This window comes from Eschrichtius robustus, chromosome 5 (assembly GCF_028021215.1).
Source record: "Eschrichtius robustus isolate mEscRob2 chromosome 5, mEscRob2.pri, whole genome shotgun sequence".
NCBI lineage: Eukaryota > Metazoa > Chordata > Mammalia > Artiodactyla > Eschrichtiidae > Eschrichtius > Eschrichtius robustus.
In genome coordinates, this window is record NC_090828.1 from 133,974,747 (window position 1) to 133,990,739 (window position 15,993).

Here is a 15,993-nt window from a genome sequence, read left to right on the forward strand (position 1 = left end):
TATTATTTACTTTTACTTTTTATTACAGAAAAATTCAATTATGCACTATAGTAGAGAGAAGGGTTTCAGAACCCTCATGCATCCATTATTTAGCTTCAACAACTATTAACTCATGATCATTTTTATTTCGTCTATAGCCTAACATCCCTCCTCCTATTATTATTTTATTTATTTATTTATTTATTTATTTATTTATTTATTTATTTGGCTGTGTCTGGTCTCAGTTGTAGCATGTGGGCTCTTCATTGTGGCGTGCGGGCCTCCCTCTAGTTGTGGCACGCGGGCTCCAGAGTGTGTGGGCTCAGTAGCTACTTGCCCCACAGAATGTGGAATCTTAGTTCCCCAGCCAGGGATCGAACCCGCATCCCCTGCATTGGAAGGTGGATTCTTAATCACTGGACCAGCCAGGGAATTTTATTATTTTGAAGCAAATTCCAGATATCACATCAGTTCTATAAATACTGCAATATGTATTGTTAAAAGGTGTCATAAAAATATGTATCCACAGGACTGTTATAGTAAGAAAATTTAAATAACTTTTTAATAATATGAAATATCCACTCAGCATTCAAATTCCCATTTCTTTCATTTATTTTCAGTTTGTTTGAAGTTATTCTAAATTACTTACAGCCTGACTGATTTCTATGGAACCGCTAGCCTATTCATTAAGGCCTGGTCTTTATACTTATTCTAATTCTAAATCTATTTCTATTACTATTACTAAGACCAGCTGTTGTTTATTAAGTTCCTACTATGTGCTGTCCCTTTACATCCTCTCTTCCAACCTGTCTGCCCGCCACGAGATTGAATTCATCCCTGTTTGTGTATGAATAGCCAGCAGTTGATGGGATCTCACGAGAAAGCAGGAGGAGGGCACAGACAGGGGCCAGGCCCATGTCAATCTGACTCCAAGGCTGCCTTGGAGATACACATCCTCTCCAGCACCACCCTGACTCCTAGCATCTGCTCTGAGTTCATTACACACTTTAAGGCCTAGTCAATACGCAGCTCCTCTTTCAGGTCTTCTCACGCTGCTCCCGCCCACAAAGGCATTCAACTCTGGGACTCAATGTCTCTGTCATTCACACATCACATCCAAGGCCACCTTCCATCGGTCTTATTTCTTTTCATGTGTGTCCTGTCTTCTCAGAATCTAATCAGCACAGTTTCTCCCACCAGGTAGATACTCAAAGGATGTTGCTAATATTGGTTATCATGGCCCTAGAGTAGCATGATGGTCATTGGTAATAATCACCTTCAAGTGAAGATTTTTCTTTCATTTAGCCCAGTGGTCTCAGATGTTCAGATAAATCAATCAGAGAGCTTAAATATGATCAGAGAGCTCAAACTCTTAGATTATAAAAGAAAAGAAACTGAGAGAATAATCAGATCCAGGTGTTTTGCTGAATTTAGTTTTAGGTTGAAATTCACAATATCTAAATAAATAAAAATACAACTGGGGCTGGGGAGGAGGGAAGACAGAATTTGGTAGGACAGCTCTAGTTTAAAAAGTGCTTTTCATTTTAATTTCCTATCTTAAGTATAAGGGAAAAACGTAATATGAATGCCTGTATCTAATATACTATTCATGACAGAATGATCTGAATTATACTTACATTTGAACACACACATGAACATCCCATAAAAGCCATTACTCTGTTAACTAGGAGATAGTAGCTCAAAATGCAGACCAAATGTCCCCAAGGAAATTCACTTGAGAAAAGTGCTTGAATCCAGCTGATGATCAACTAGAACCCTCCTGTCACCAGTTTCTGCACAGATCTCTGTAATCAGGAGGACCAATGACTTTCTAACCTGCATGCAAAATGCAGAACACTTTCTCTGAATCTTTAGTGAAAAGGAACTGGTATTCCCAGTCTGCTAAGCAATATGCATAAATATGCAACTTTAATTTTTTTGGCACCGTGACAGGCTGTTACAGAATTTTCACAAAGGTAGAACAAATTTGCAATGGAATTAGGAAGCAAAAGCCAGGTTTGATTATGTTCTAGGTGCAACCAACTCAATCAGAGAACTTCATGGGGAATTGCGGATACTCAATCTATCATTCAGGAAAAAGAGAAATTAATTATGTCAATATAGATTCATGTGTTTTTTTAACCAACAAAGACCTATTGTATAGCACAAGGAACTATACTCAATATTTTGTAATAAGGGAAAAGAATCTGAAAAAAATAAATATATATGTATGTATAACTGAATCACATTGCTGTACACCTGAAACCAATACAACATTGTAAGTCAACTATACTTCAATTAAAAAAAAAGAAAAAAAATAGATTCATGTCTAATGTGCTGTTTTCATAGCAGAGGTTTGTTGCAGATCTAAGCTCTGTTATTCTACTGAGGAACCTTTGCTCCATACCCTGATACTGTGTAGAGATAAAATTGAAAATAAACTTAAGAGCGGCCTTGATTCAAAGAAGAAAATATCCCAGCACTTGGATACATGTGCAGTCATTAAACAGATATATTTTATGACGGGCATTAGTATGGGTTGAGGTTAAATTCTCTTCTACTATGGAGAGTCTGTGAGTTTAAACTATGGTGGTAACTCTCTTAAGAGCTTTAACATATCCTCTCGTTTATCTGCCCAGAAATATTGTTGAGGGAGGTGTTATGTTTCCCATTTGCCAGACGAGAAAACCATCTCCATGGGTTTGACTAACTTGCCTGGAACCACACAGCTAGTATGAAATCAAAGGAGGCTTCAGATCCAGTGGTGAAACTGGATCCTTGCTGATTCCACTGAACTAAAATGATAGCAGTTGGAGTGAAGACATTATACAGGGAGGATTGGGTGATTCCTGCTCCTGCTAATTGAATGTCATCAGTCTGTAGAGGCTTCCCTTCCCAATGGTGATGGCAGATCTATATCCTCTATGTTTTGCTGTAGGAATTGTTTCCCATGGGAATGCCTATTTGCCAAAGTCTTTGCTCTTTTTTGGAATTGAAAACCAATTCCCTAGATATTTAAAATAATTGAGTCCAAAGGGGAAAGGGGAGAGAGATAAATTAGGATTGGGGGGTTAACCTAAACACACTACTATATATAAAAGAGGTAACCAACAAGGACCTACTGTATAGCGCAGGCAACTATACTCAATATTTTGTAATAACCTGTAAGGGAAAAGAATCTGAAAAAGAATAGATACATATTATGTAAAATTGAATCACTGTGCTGTACACCTGAAACTAACAAAATACTGTAAATCAAGTATCCTTCAAATAAAAAAAAATTAAAATAAAATAATTGAGTCCAGGAATTGGATACTATGCCTTTCCTACTCTTTCCACAGATTTCCTCTCCTCCATTTCCACGGGTCCTCACACTTTACCCAACACCGTAGAGAATTGCTTTCTTTCCCAATGTACTACTCTCAGTAGTTTTGAGCCCACTCAACACCCCCCTGACCCACGAGAAAAACATAAACCAGAATTGTTAGGATTTCAGTTTTGAAAGTAAGATAATCCTGGTGCAATTTCTCTCTACTATGCAGGAGGCCGGGACATCTCCTCTTTGCTTCTCGAGAAATCAGCCGGGCACGTGGTAGTTATTCCGCAGATACATGTGAAACCCGTCCTACATTTCACAGTGCAAATCTGAGCTCTCTCTTCTAGCCACACAACCTTGTTCAAGGTGCTTAACCCCCGGCAAGCCTCATGCTTTTCATTTGTAAATAGAAATGGTGATTTCTGCCACTTAAAAATTATTGTGGGAAGCATATTCTATAATTCATGTAAAAACTCTCACACAGTGACCGATGCATAGGAAACAATAAACAAGCAATGGTGGCTCTCCTGGAATACTCGACCAAATGTTTTAATGTGTGCTTTCCCCTCTGATATTTTGCAGAGGTTTCTGCTGTCTTTGAGGCTGGCACTTCAGTGACTTACATGTTTCAAGAACCCTACCCGGTGACCAAGAATATAAGCCTCTCTTCCTCAGCGATTTATGCAGATGCAACCCCATCCAAAGAAAACATTGCATTGAGCTTTGTGACAGCCCAGGCACCCGGCCTCCTGCTCTGTATCAACATTTCTTCTCAGGGCTACCTGGCTGTCCTGCTCTGCAAGAATGGTGAGTTCTGTTGGCATGAAGCCTGATGGAGTGTTATTCTGTGCTGGAGGGCCAGTACATGCCCTCCAGAACTCTGCATAATTTCAACTTAATGTGGTCCCACCTGGGCAGTGTCTTTCCAGGTCTCCAGGCCAACCTTTGATTGTGCTTTTCCTTTATGAGTTGCAATTGGTATTCAGGAGCCGTGTCAATTCACTGCTGAAGTCCCGAATACATTGACTTTAATTTGCTTCAACTGTGTAGCAGTCATTCTTTATTATTTATTCTGTGCTGGAATCCATTAAGTGTAAAGGAGAAGATCATCAGCGTATCTGAATTTCAGAACGACACTCGTCACATATATCCTGTCGTCTTTGCTGCAGGATCCTTTACTGAGGACTGTTAAAACAACTGGCATAAATGCAGGCTGTATTAATAAAAGCTGACTGCCTAGGTCTTAGAAAGAAGTAGTATGTGTGAGTCATAACCTTGTGAAGTATGGGGCTGGGTGCTGAGAATCAGATTTTGGAAAGAATGTGGACAAAAGGAAATATGTAAAGATTAGAATGACAAAGGGACTAGAACCCAATGAGTACAAGGAGGACCGCTGAAGGACATCAGTTTTGATGGCTGTTCGCAGAAGCCAGGTTTGCTCCTCACCCTACTTAATTCTACCCTGCAGTGATGAGGACAGTTTATGTAGTCACGACCAAGGACACTCAGATCGAACTCCTAGAGAACAGTTGGAACAGGCGAAGAGGGCAGATGTGGACATCCCTGTAGTATGGTCTCAAAGAACACTTTCCTATGATCGAGAATTTCTTTTCCCCTCTTGTAACTTGCTATATAATGAGATGAGTTTGGGCTTTTGAACCATCCACCACAAGGATGGACTATGGAGCTGGGGGGGGAGCATACAGGAAGCCGGGGATATACAGCACATATTCTGCCCTCTCTAGACCTTATGTGGAAACTTTAGAAATTTCTCTTGCTCTACTTTTACTTGGGTTTATTCTTCCTCGTGTCATCTTGTTTTCCAACTAGGTATGAACTAGGTAATGAAGAATGATATGTGGGCCTCAAGCAAGGTTCAAAACTGATGGACCTGTGAGTTGAATAGGGCCTGATTTACAATAATAATAACAATGGCTAACTCTAAAGGACTCATTCATCCTAAAAGCAACATGGAAGGGAAGAATAAAAGGAGATAGAGAAACTAGGATAATGAATGGTCATCCAAGACTGTCTGGTCTTGAAAGACTCTGCAAGAGAAAAGGAAAACCTTATGGGTTATTAAGACCTCTTATTTATCAGCAGAACTCTGTATGATTAGGACCATTATAGCAACATGTCAGTTTTTAACTCTTGCCCCTAAAATGTCTCTGTAAGGTCAATAAGGCTGGCTGAGGGCACTGAGGCATGGATTAACTGATTAACCTAGGCCAGCCAGCTAATTCATGACACAGCTAGGGCCAGATGCCAGGTCTCTAGATAGTCAGCCCAGCAATCTTTCCTCTAAACTAGATCAGCCTGCTCTGTTGGGACTGGATTATAGTCAGATGGTTACAGAGCACTGAGATGCCAGATTTCCCCAAAAGCACCTTTTGGGTGCGGTTCTGCAGGATCATGCTTATGGTTACAGACTGTGTAACAAAAATAACTATACCAGATTACATATATATTATTCCGTATAGTCTATTATAATATAGATATTCAACTCTATGCTGGGCACTATTCTAATTAGTACAGAGCACTTAAGCCTCACAATAATCCTGTGTGATTACTGGTATTAATAGAATCAGTATCTTAGAGTTGTAGAATCTAAGGCATATAGACAGACATTAAATAACTCACTTAAAATCCCACAGCAAGTAAGGAGAGAGCTGGGATTCAGTCTTCCCTCCCCAAGTCTAGTAGGTATTCTTGACCATAAGGGGTAAACTAAGAGTGTTATTTTTTGAAAGACAGCATATCTTAAATAACTTTAATTGGGAAGGCATTCTTTTCTTTTTTTTAATTGAAGTAGAGTTGATTTACAATATTTTGTTAGTTTCAGGTGTCCAGCAAAGTGATTCAGTTATACATACATATATATCTTTTTTTTTTCAGATTCTTTTCCCTTATAGCCTACTACAAAATATTGAGTATAGTTCCCTGTGCTACACAGTAGGTCCTTGCTGGTTGGGAAGACATTCTTGAATTCTGCCTTAACCTTTATTTCCTTATACTCTAAAGCCTCACTTCATTGAAGGATCTACCTGACCCCATAGGCATTTACATGTTGTAAACCCTGGCTAAATGCAGGAAGCAAGGAGATACTTGTGCCTTGTTTCTTGGTTTAAGCTTACATCTCAGGGCTAGTGTAAAAATACAGGCCTTGCAGCTCAGTCTACGATACAGGAAATGGGTGTCCAAGCCGTGGTTAGTAATGGGGTGTCCCCCATCCCCTCACTCAATCTCAGAGAATCACTATCCCCGCCCACCTCGCCCCACCACGATTGCTCTAGGGACCTCTTGTTGTAGTAGGTAGTGCTGGGGGACTCAGTGACTGAGGATGCTGGACTTTTCCTACCATCTCTTTCTCCTACAGAGACACAACTAAGATAAGTGCTCATTCATTCATTCTTCTATTGATTCTCTGGGTCATTGACTCTCTGGGCATTAGTCCCCCTGCACAGGATCAGGAGACCGACAAAAGTAAGCAGGATACAGGACTGTGCTCTCTCAACACAATCAGGAAAAAGAGAGACTCAGACACTACCTTAAACTTTTTGAAAGATAATCTGAATACATGAGGGAATCCAGTTGCCCAGATTTCTCAAGCAATCTAACTAGAAGTTAGATTTTGCCTAACTTTAAGGATGAATCTCCTAGGAATTCAGAGATTACAACGGTAGAGTAAAATGCCTTGTGTGACAGTGAATTCCTTGTCATTGGAGGTCTTCGAATAATAATTGCATGATGGGGCTTCCCTGGTGGCGCAGTGGTTAAGAGTCTGCCTGCCAATGCAGGGGACACGGGTTCGAGCCCTGGTCTGGGAAGATCCCACGTGCCGCGGAGCAACTGGGCCCATGAGCCACAACTACTGAGCCTGCGCATCTGGAGCCTGTGCTCCACAACTGGAGAGGCCGCGACAGTGAGAGGCCCGCGCACCGCGATGAAGAGTGGCCCCCACTCGCTGCAACTGGAGAAAACCCTCGCACAGAAACGAAGACCCAACACAGCCAAAAATAAATAAATAAATAAATAAATAAATAAATAAATAAATAAATAAATAAAAGTCCATAGAGATTTAAAAAAGAAAAAGAACTCATGGCTGCAATATATTTAAAAAAAAAAAAATTCATGATGATTTGTTGGAGAAACCATAATAAGAATTCCAGCAGTGGATGGCAGAGAAAAATAACCTCTTAGTTTCTTGGCAAGTCTTAGATTTCATGATTCTCTGTTCCCTTCCTGTGTCATCTTACATTTATATTTCTTTCTGCTAGGGCTTTATTTGCAGACTGAGAACTGCCTCTATAAGGAACTAAGAAGTGGTATTCTTTTTTAAAATTTTTTATTTTATGCTGGAGTATAGTTGATTTACAGTGTTGTGTTAGTTTCAGGTGTACAGCAAACTGATTTAGTTACACATACTCATATATCTGTTCTTTTTCAGATTCTTTTCCCATATAAGTTACTACAGAGTATTGAGTATAGTTCCCTGCACTATACAGTAGGTCCTTGTTGTTTATCTATTTTATGTATAGTAGCGTGTGTGTGTTAATCCCAGCCTCCCAAGTTATCCCTCCTCCCCGACCTTTCCCCTTTGGTTTTGTTTGTTTTCTAAGTCTGTGAGTCTGTTTCTGTTTTATAAATAAGTTCATTTGTATTATTCTTTTAAATTCCACATATAAGTGATATCCTATGATATTTGTCTTTCTTTGTCTGACTTCACTTAGTCACAGAGAATAATACCTGTCTCCTTCATAAAGCTGTTATTAAAAAAGATGAGTTAATATGTGCAAAAGTGCTGCTTCTGCTTCTACTAGAAAATACTATATATATGTACACAATTATTATTACTGCAACTTTGTAAATAGTAAGCCCAAATAGTCACTGGCCCAGACTTTTATTATTAGCCTCATTTTGCCCACAGCAATAATACCAATAAAAATGATCTTATTTCTCCCGGAAAAAAAAAAAAAAAAAAGTGGTATTCTTACAACTTGTTCCCAGTACATTCATAGTATTAGGTCACTGACCTAATTCTCAGTGAAAAATATGGGGGACACTGAATTGTAAGGAACTAGAAATATTTTTAACACAACTTTGATACATTTCAGTGGAAAATATACCTCTGAAAATATTAATGGAAGTAAAGAATACTTACAGATTGAAAAAATAAAAAGATTAGGAGGGCAAAGACAGTAAAGAGTTAACTTGGGAAAGTCTCTGGAAGGGATTTTAAAAAATTTTTTATTGAAGTATAGTTGATTTACAATGTTGTGTTAGTTTCAGGTGTACAGCAATGGAAGGGATTTTATAATGAGATTGATTCACACCTCTCTGATGTGGAGGGAAGAGTTTTCTGTTAGCACAGCTTTCTTAACCTTTCTTTGATTTAAGACACCTTTGGGAATCTGGTGGAAATTAAGAGAGGGTTACTCTTAAAAGGAGCCTTTTTTGTTCTCCCCAAGAGGAAGAAAATGCCCACGGCCATATCATACATAAAATGGCTTCAATTTCAGCCCTCTGGGTTAAGAAGCCAGGGTGTGGAGACATGGCTTGCAAATATATTTAATAAGGCGGCCCAGGCTGGAGGAGAAAGAGCAAAGGGATGCAAAGCCAAGCTTGTGAATCTCTCCCTGACAGGGTTTGATCTGGCAGGTTTGGAATTCTTCTTTGTCCTTGATCATCGTTCTTGAATTTTCTCCAATTAGGCACTCAGGTTAAGCCACTGCTGTCTTTTCAAATGAAAACAGGTTCTTCCTAAAGGAAGAAAAGGATTTTAATTTCTGGGATGGAAGAACAAAGGCAGAAAGGGAGACATTTTGGGGTCAGAGAGTCCTTAGGAAAGAGAAGACAATTGTGCTTCAAGAACCTGGGGTTTGGGACCACAGGCAACTTCTCAGAGGCACGGCAATTGGAGGAGAAGGGGCCGTTGAAGGAGGAAAATGGTCTAGAGAAGGAGATGAGAATGTTCAAAAGAGACACAACTTTCAGAGCATTTTATTGAGTGATGGCTGTGCCTCCCCCACAGTATGGGGCAGCTCTCCTTCATGCTTGTCATTTAACAAATATTCACAGAGCATCTCATGTGGCAGGCACTATTTCATGTGCGGGAGAGATGGAGATAGATAGACTGGATCCTGTCCTGCCTTTAAGGAATCTAGTCTGGTGACAAAGATAAAAGCAAGTAAGGCAACAATGTATCATCAATACTAGCATAGAGGTCTGTTCCAGGTAGAGTGAGCAAGTCTTTCTGGGAGGGAGGGTCAGAAAATTCTTAATGGAGAGTGACCCTTGAATTAGTGCCTGAAAGATAAGTCAGTGTTCTCTACCTGGATATTATATTTTTTTAATAAAATAAGTTGTTTCTTTGATTGTTCCTCATTTTCTCCTTTTTATTCGCATCACATACGAAATATGATTTTTTTTTGTTTGTTTTACCAATCAATTCCCTTTGCTACTCTTTTATCATCTGTCCTTCTTGGCTCCCTGATGGTAGAAATAAAAAAAAAAATTAAATTTAGAATATGTGATCATCCTAAGACCATCAATCGAGGGTGAAATCACTTGGGTACAAAATCCAGACAGGATTCCCGGTCACCTTCCCTCGTGGCTCCTCAGCTGCCTTCCAGCACCAAATGGTATGTCTGACTTTGCTTCAGCATTTTCTTTTTATCAGTCTTTTTTTTTTTTTTCTTTTTTACCATATATATTCATAAGATGCACTGTCTGCATTTGTGATTGCACATACCTTGGAGGAAATAGTGACGAACCCAGACACTTCGCCTTTGGAACAGACTGACTCAAGGGAGACAGCGATGAAGAGGAATCCAGAGAGGGAGTGTCTTCAAAGTACAATCCTCAACAGCTGTTTTCTCACTGCAGACCTTCAAAGGTTCACGCTGCCCCCATCACTCCCTCTCTGACCCTGGCATATGCTTGAGATCCTCAGAGCCACAGAATCCTGATAAACAGCCCGAGAAAAGCATGCCTCAGAAGGCGTGTCTCCTTGGCCTTACTAAGCCCTGATGACTTTCGTCTCTGGGCTTGTATCAAAAAACACTTTGCTGCTTGGAATTTAAAATTCCCATGTCTTTTGCTAGCGCCCAGACTTTGTTTAGGTTGGTTCATTTCCTACATTTCTTAGCTTTCCAATCATCTCTTGCTCAGGGATACTGGGTCCTGCTGGACTTCTGTCCTTCACTTCACAAGAATATGGCTATGACACAATGTGACCTTGAGAGGTCACTTTTCCCTCTAGAGGAAGGACAGTGATACGGGCAGAAGGAAATGGCATCCCCAGTATCATCACTCAGTTAGTCCACCAAGCTGAGGGGTGGGCCTGAATGGAGAAATGCAGGCATGATGAGTAAGACTGGATGTCGGTCATCTTTCCTCTTTCTCTACTCCTTGTTGTGGGAGATCCTTTATTTTGTGGTGTGCTCATAGGTCCTTGACGATTCCTGTGGACTGGATCATGTCCTCATCAAACTCATATGTTAAAGCCCTGACTTTATTATGTCTGTATTTATAGTAAGGAGGTAATGAGGTTAAATGAGGTCATAAGAGGGAACCCTGATCTGATAGGGTTAGTGCCATCATAAGAGGAGACACCAGAGCTTGCTCTCTCTGTCCCTCTGTGTATTTCCATATCTGCCATGTAGAAATACAGTGAGAAGGTGGTCGTCTGCAAACCAGGAGAAGAGCCCTCACTAGAGACTGAATTGGCCGGCACCTTGGTTTTGCTGGCCTCCAGGACTGTGAGAAAATAAAGTTCTGTTGTTTGGGTCATTCAGTCTACAGTGTTGTGTTATAGCAGCTCAATCAGGCTAAGACAAAGATCAAATGGGATGATGCAAGAGGATGTGCTTCACAGATTGTAAAGTACAAAACACGGTATATATTTTCTTACTGATGATAATAAAATAATATGAATTATCTGCACGCTTGGGTGATCAGAGCATGCGTATGAAGTGCAGGTTTCAGGATAACTGGGATGCAATTTGAATACAAAGAGAACATAAACATTGCCCATTCCCTGGAGGCAGAGCACCTAATGAGGGGGACATTCCCCCAGGAAGGAGAAAGATGAGATATAGGGTGCCCACCCTGCACATGAGCTGCTGTCAGCAGGCACAGGCAGCAGTTTTTGATGTACAAAAACACGACATGGAAAAAAAAATTTTTTTTATAACCTTAAGAATGGCTTTTTCTCAAATGCCCTCTGAATCAGACCTTTGGGAAACTTGTCTGATGTTTCTAAAATAAGACAGAGAAAGAGGGGGAAAAAAAAAAGAGCAGGGTATATGCAGAGGACTGATGAACTGTTGAAGAGGTCTGGCTCCCTGCAAGGCCAGGCTCAGCAGGACACAGCTGGGGAGACGCAGTTAAGCACTTGGGAAATGCCCCCCTTCAAGCCCAACCCCTCTGGCTATGGAGTAGGCTGGGCAGCATGTGCCAGCGTCAAGGAAACCAAAATAGGGGGACAGCAGCTACTGACTCGGTGTTCCAAGCCCCTGAGAGAAGAGTGGTAATCAAAGACTAGTATGGAAATAAGGTGAACAAAAATAACAAAGTATAATTCAATCTATGAACATCAATTGAATACCTACTGTATTCATTGGCTGGGGCGCCATAACAAAATGTCACAAACTGGATGGCTCCATCTACAGAAATGTATTTTCTCACAGTTCTTGAGACCAAACATCTGAGATCAGTGTGTCAGCAGGGTTGGTGTCTGGTGGGAACTCTTTCCTTGGGTTGCAGACATCTCTTCTGGAAAGAACATTCTTCCTATTAGATCAGAGCTCCACCCTTATAACTTCATTTAACCATAATTACTTCCTTAGAGGCTCCATCTCCAAATACAGCCACACAGAGGGATAGGGCTTCAACATATGAATTCGAGGGGGATACAAACATTCAGTCCCTAATACCTATCATAAGCTGGATACTATCCTAGGTGCTGAGAATAGAAACATGAATATAGTGTAGTTGGCTTCCGGGAGATTCTTGAGGTTAGTTTCCATATACAATTGATCTTTGTAATGTTAGCATCTAACAGAGTACCTAGCACATAGTTGGCCTCAGTATTCTTGGACGGAATTCTGTATTTTGAAGCTAGTGGGAGAAGGATGTATATACCTAGTGTGGGAACACCCTCCACGCTCCATGAAAAGACTTGATAGGATTACAGTGGGGCCATATTGGGGGGAGAGGGCAGCTTCTCCCAGGGCATCACAAAAGACACCATAGTGAATAGGCACATGAATATAAATTCTGTTCATTGAGTAGTAATGTCCTCAAAAATGTTCTTCCTGAGATTCTGCTCTGTCCCCTGTAATACACGTGTGAGAGGCAGTGTGTTTGGGCAGTGGGGTTCTGCGGAGCTGGCTTGCTTTGATTTTCTTTTCTGAAGGCCTTTGGGGTCTTCTCACCTTGTACTTTCCCAGTTTAAACAACTCTTCAGAAATGTTCCAGGAATTGAGCAACTGTTCGTTATTGCAACAAGACCTGTTGCTTACAACTGTCATGTGTATGTAGTGTGAGCATCATGAGAAATTATCATCTGCTTTGTTGGTAAGGAGAGAAAAGGCCTGCCCTCGGTGCCTTGGTTTCTTCATCTGTAAATTTGGGATAATTGCAGTGGTCAAGGGCCTCACAGCAGTGTTGTTAAGGATTAATGAGATCCTGTTTGTAAAGGGTCTTAAGGAACTCAGATGAAAGATGTGGGATAAATACAAAGAAGGGTTATTACAAAACAGACCAAAGAGCTGGCTGGTGACTAAGCCACCTTAATTTTCTTTTTTAAAGCCTGGTGGAGAGAGTTGGGGTGTAGGGGTGCTGAATATTTAGCTTGTGGACTAGAACTCTAATTAGAGGCTTAAGGATTAACAAAGTAGTTGAAGTCTGTGTGAAGAAAGCTTTTCTCAGAAGAAAAGACATGTTTTTATTCTCCTTGGACCACTTGAGCCGCAAATACTTTTATCTCGAGATGTGGAACAAATTTCAGCAGAAGGCCGCAGCCCAGGGCACGTTCAGTGTTCTGTGCTGTTAATTGCCTTTTGTGCAGCAAGTCAGGCTTGGATTATCATGATTGCTCTTAATTTAAAGTTATTGAAAATGTGTTTCCACTTTAATAAGTAGCTTGACCTCTTGATGCCTAGAAATGAAGGCTCTGAAAACCGGATCCTCTAGCTAGCACTGCAGTGGGGTTCTAAACCTTCGGGTCCAGTTTAAATTCCCGCCACCACCCACAGGAGACTTCCCTCGACCTCTTAGCTAGAAAACAGTTAATAGCAGCCAATATTATAAAGTGTGTCATGTGTGCCAAGCTGCAGGTTTAGCACTCTGCATATGTTCATTCATTCAATTCTCACGCAATGGCTATGGAGTCAGTGCCAACATTTCCCCATTTTACAGATGAGGATACTTAGGCACAGAAAGGTTAAGTGACTTGTTCAAGTTCACACAGCTGAGCCAGTGTGGCTGAAAATTGAACTCTGCTAGGCTCACTTTTTATCTTGTAAACTATTCTGCTCTATGCTCTGACCTCTCCTTGTATTGTGTGTACTACTCTCATGGAACCTGTCAGTTTCTCCTTGGTGTTTGCTTTAGCTTTCACGTAGTGTGTGTGCTCTGTCAGGAATGCCATGTTCACTTCACAGTGCCCAGCTTATGGAACCCTATTTAAAAGGTGGGCCGGACATGGATGGACCTAGAGATTATCATATTCAGTGAAGTAAGTCAGACAGGGAAAGACAAATATCATATGATATTGCTTATATGTGGAAACTAAAAAAAAATGATATTAATGAACTTATTAATAAAACAGAAATAGACTCACGGACGTAGAGAATGAACTTATGGTTACAAGAGGAGATGGGGAAGGGATAATTAGGACTTTGGGATTAACATATACACACTACTATATATAGAACAGATAAAAAACGGGACCTACTCTATAGTACAGGGAACTATATTCAATGTCTTGTAATAACTTATAATGGAAAATAATCTGAAAAAGAATATATATACACATATATGTGTATATATATGTATGTATATATGTGTGTGTGTGTATATATATATACACATATATATATAACTGAATCATTTTGCTGTACACTTGAGGCTAACACAACATTGCAAATTAACTATACTTGAATTAAAAATAGTAATTAAAAAGGTGGGCCAGACAGAAATGATGGGGCAAAATACGAGTGCTAAAACCCCATTGGAATATTTAGAAAAGCATTGCTAACAAAAGAGGTTGCCAGATATCTCTTATATTTGGCAACTTGCACGGTGGTGCACATTGAAGCACACAGGGCTATCGAGTGGGAAAAAATAGCGTTCCTTATTGATGCCAATTTCTGCAATGCAAGTTGCAGGGACTAACTCAAGCCCCCAGCTCTGAGACTAGCCAGCTAAACTTGGCAGTCACTCTCAATTGAAATTTTGAAGTGAAATAGCACATGGGGGAGTGCTCCTTTCTCAGAACAAGTGACTTTACAATGATTAATAGGGCTCAGCAAAAATTTAGGGGTTCAGAAAATTCACATGTAACAAAGGCATGTTCTTACTTCAACGTGGAGAATGAAGGCACAAAGTTATTGTCATTCTCTTCTTAAACTCCTCCGCTGTGACATAAAGAAATTTAAAAATTTTAAAAAGTTGGAGCTCAAAATGACAAAGAGGACAAACGAGAGAGCTTAGGATGGGTAAGAAATAACACAAATTTTTGGAAATTGGGCAACAGATGGAGGTGAAAGCTGCCTCTTTTCAGGTCTCTTTGATGGCATGCTAACGAAAAGGCATCTTGGGAGAGGTTCAGACCTGGGATGGTTTGTGCACCATAGAGGCTGTGCTGAGACATGAAGTTGGGGGAAATAGGGCAGAGTTTGTACAGGGAGCTGTTGACCTTGGACCCACTTTTCTGTGTCCAGCCAGGGAAGCAAATTCCTTCTCCCCTCCATCTCAGGAGACCAGAGACTTATTGTGTAGCTTATAGGAATTGAACCAAAGGGGATCAAAGCTGTGGGGAGCAGGGTTGAGAGAGATGCAGGGTTAAAGGTAGAAATAAAGTGACACTCTGTACACTGGGCGCTGCATCACTAGCCTTATTTTTTGCCCTCTTCCAAGAGCTCTATAGCGAGGGTTTTCTTTCGCCATGCAAGAGATGGGAAGTTTTTTCCGTGGAAGAACTGAACAAGCCCTATTAAAAATATACGTAATAACTAGAATTTTAGAGATGCTCCCACTAAACAAAACAAAACAAAACAAAAACCAGTTTATCCATATCATCACCTGATAGGGAAGCCCATTTGTTGAAAAAGTCAGCCCGTGCACACGGAATCTTCAGTCCAATTTGTAGCGCCGCAGTCATGAGTCTGAACAGATAACAAGCACCATCAGATATTTCCATCAAAGCTCCAAGATGAAGGGTAAAGAGCAGAGTGAACAAACACAGATAATTACAGAGAACAGGGATAATGCAGGAGGCATAAGAAACACAAAAGACATATCTTCAGAGAAGTGGGAGGATATAAGAATCCAGGAAACAAGAACATGGTGCTTTAAAATAAAACTGGCAAGCCATAAGAAAGAACTCTCAGAAATGCAACAGAGGAAATTTTTCAAAACCTGGAAAACTGGAAGATAAAATTTGAGAAATGTCCCAGAAAGTTGAGGAAAAA

The 15,993-nt window shown here is 40.4% G+C and overlaps 1 protein-coding gene across 2 annotated transcripts in view; it reads left to right on the plus strand.

Annotated features, from left to right (window-relative positions):
- Nucleotides 1-15,993, plus strand: part of CNTNAP5 (contactin associated protein family member 5) — an 879,857-nt gene that overhangs the window by 770,528 nt on the left and 93,336 nt on the right. For both annotated transcript variants that reach the window (XM_068544014.1, XM_068544015.1), the window contains exon 19: nt 3,878-4,102. In XM_068544014.1, coding sequence (XP_068400115.1) covers nt 3,878-4,102 — 225 coding nt within the window. The remainder of the gene's footprint in view (nt 1-3,877; nt 4,103-15,993) is intronic.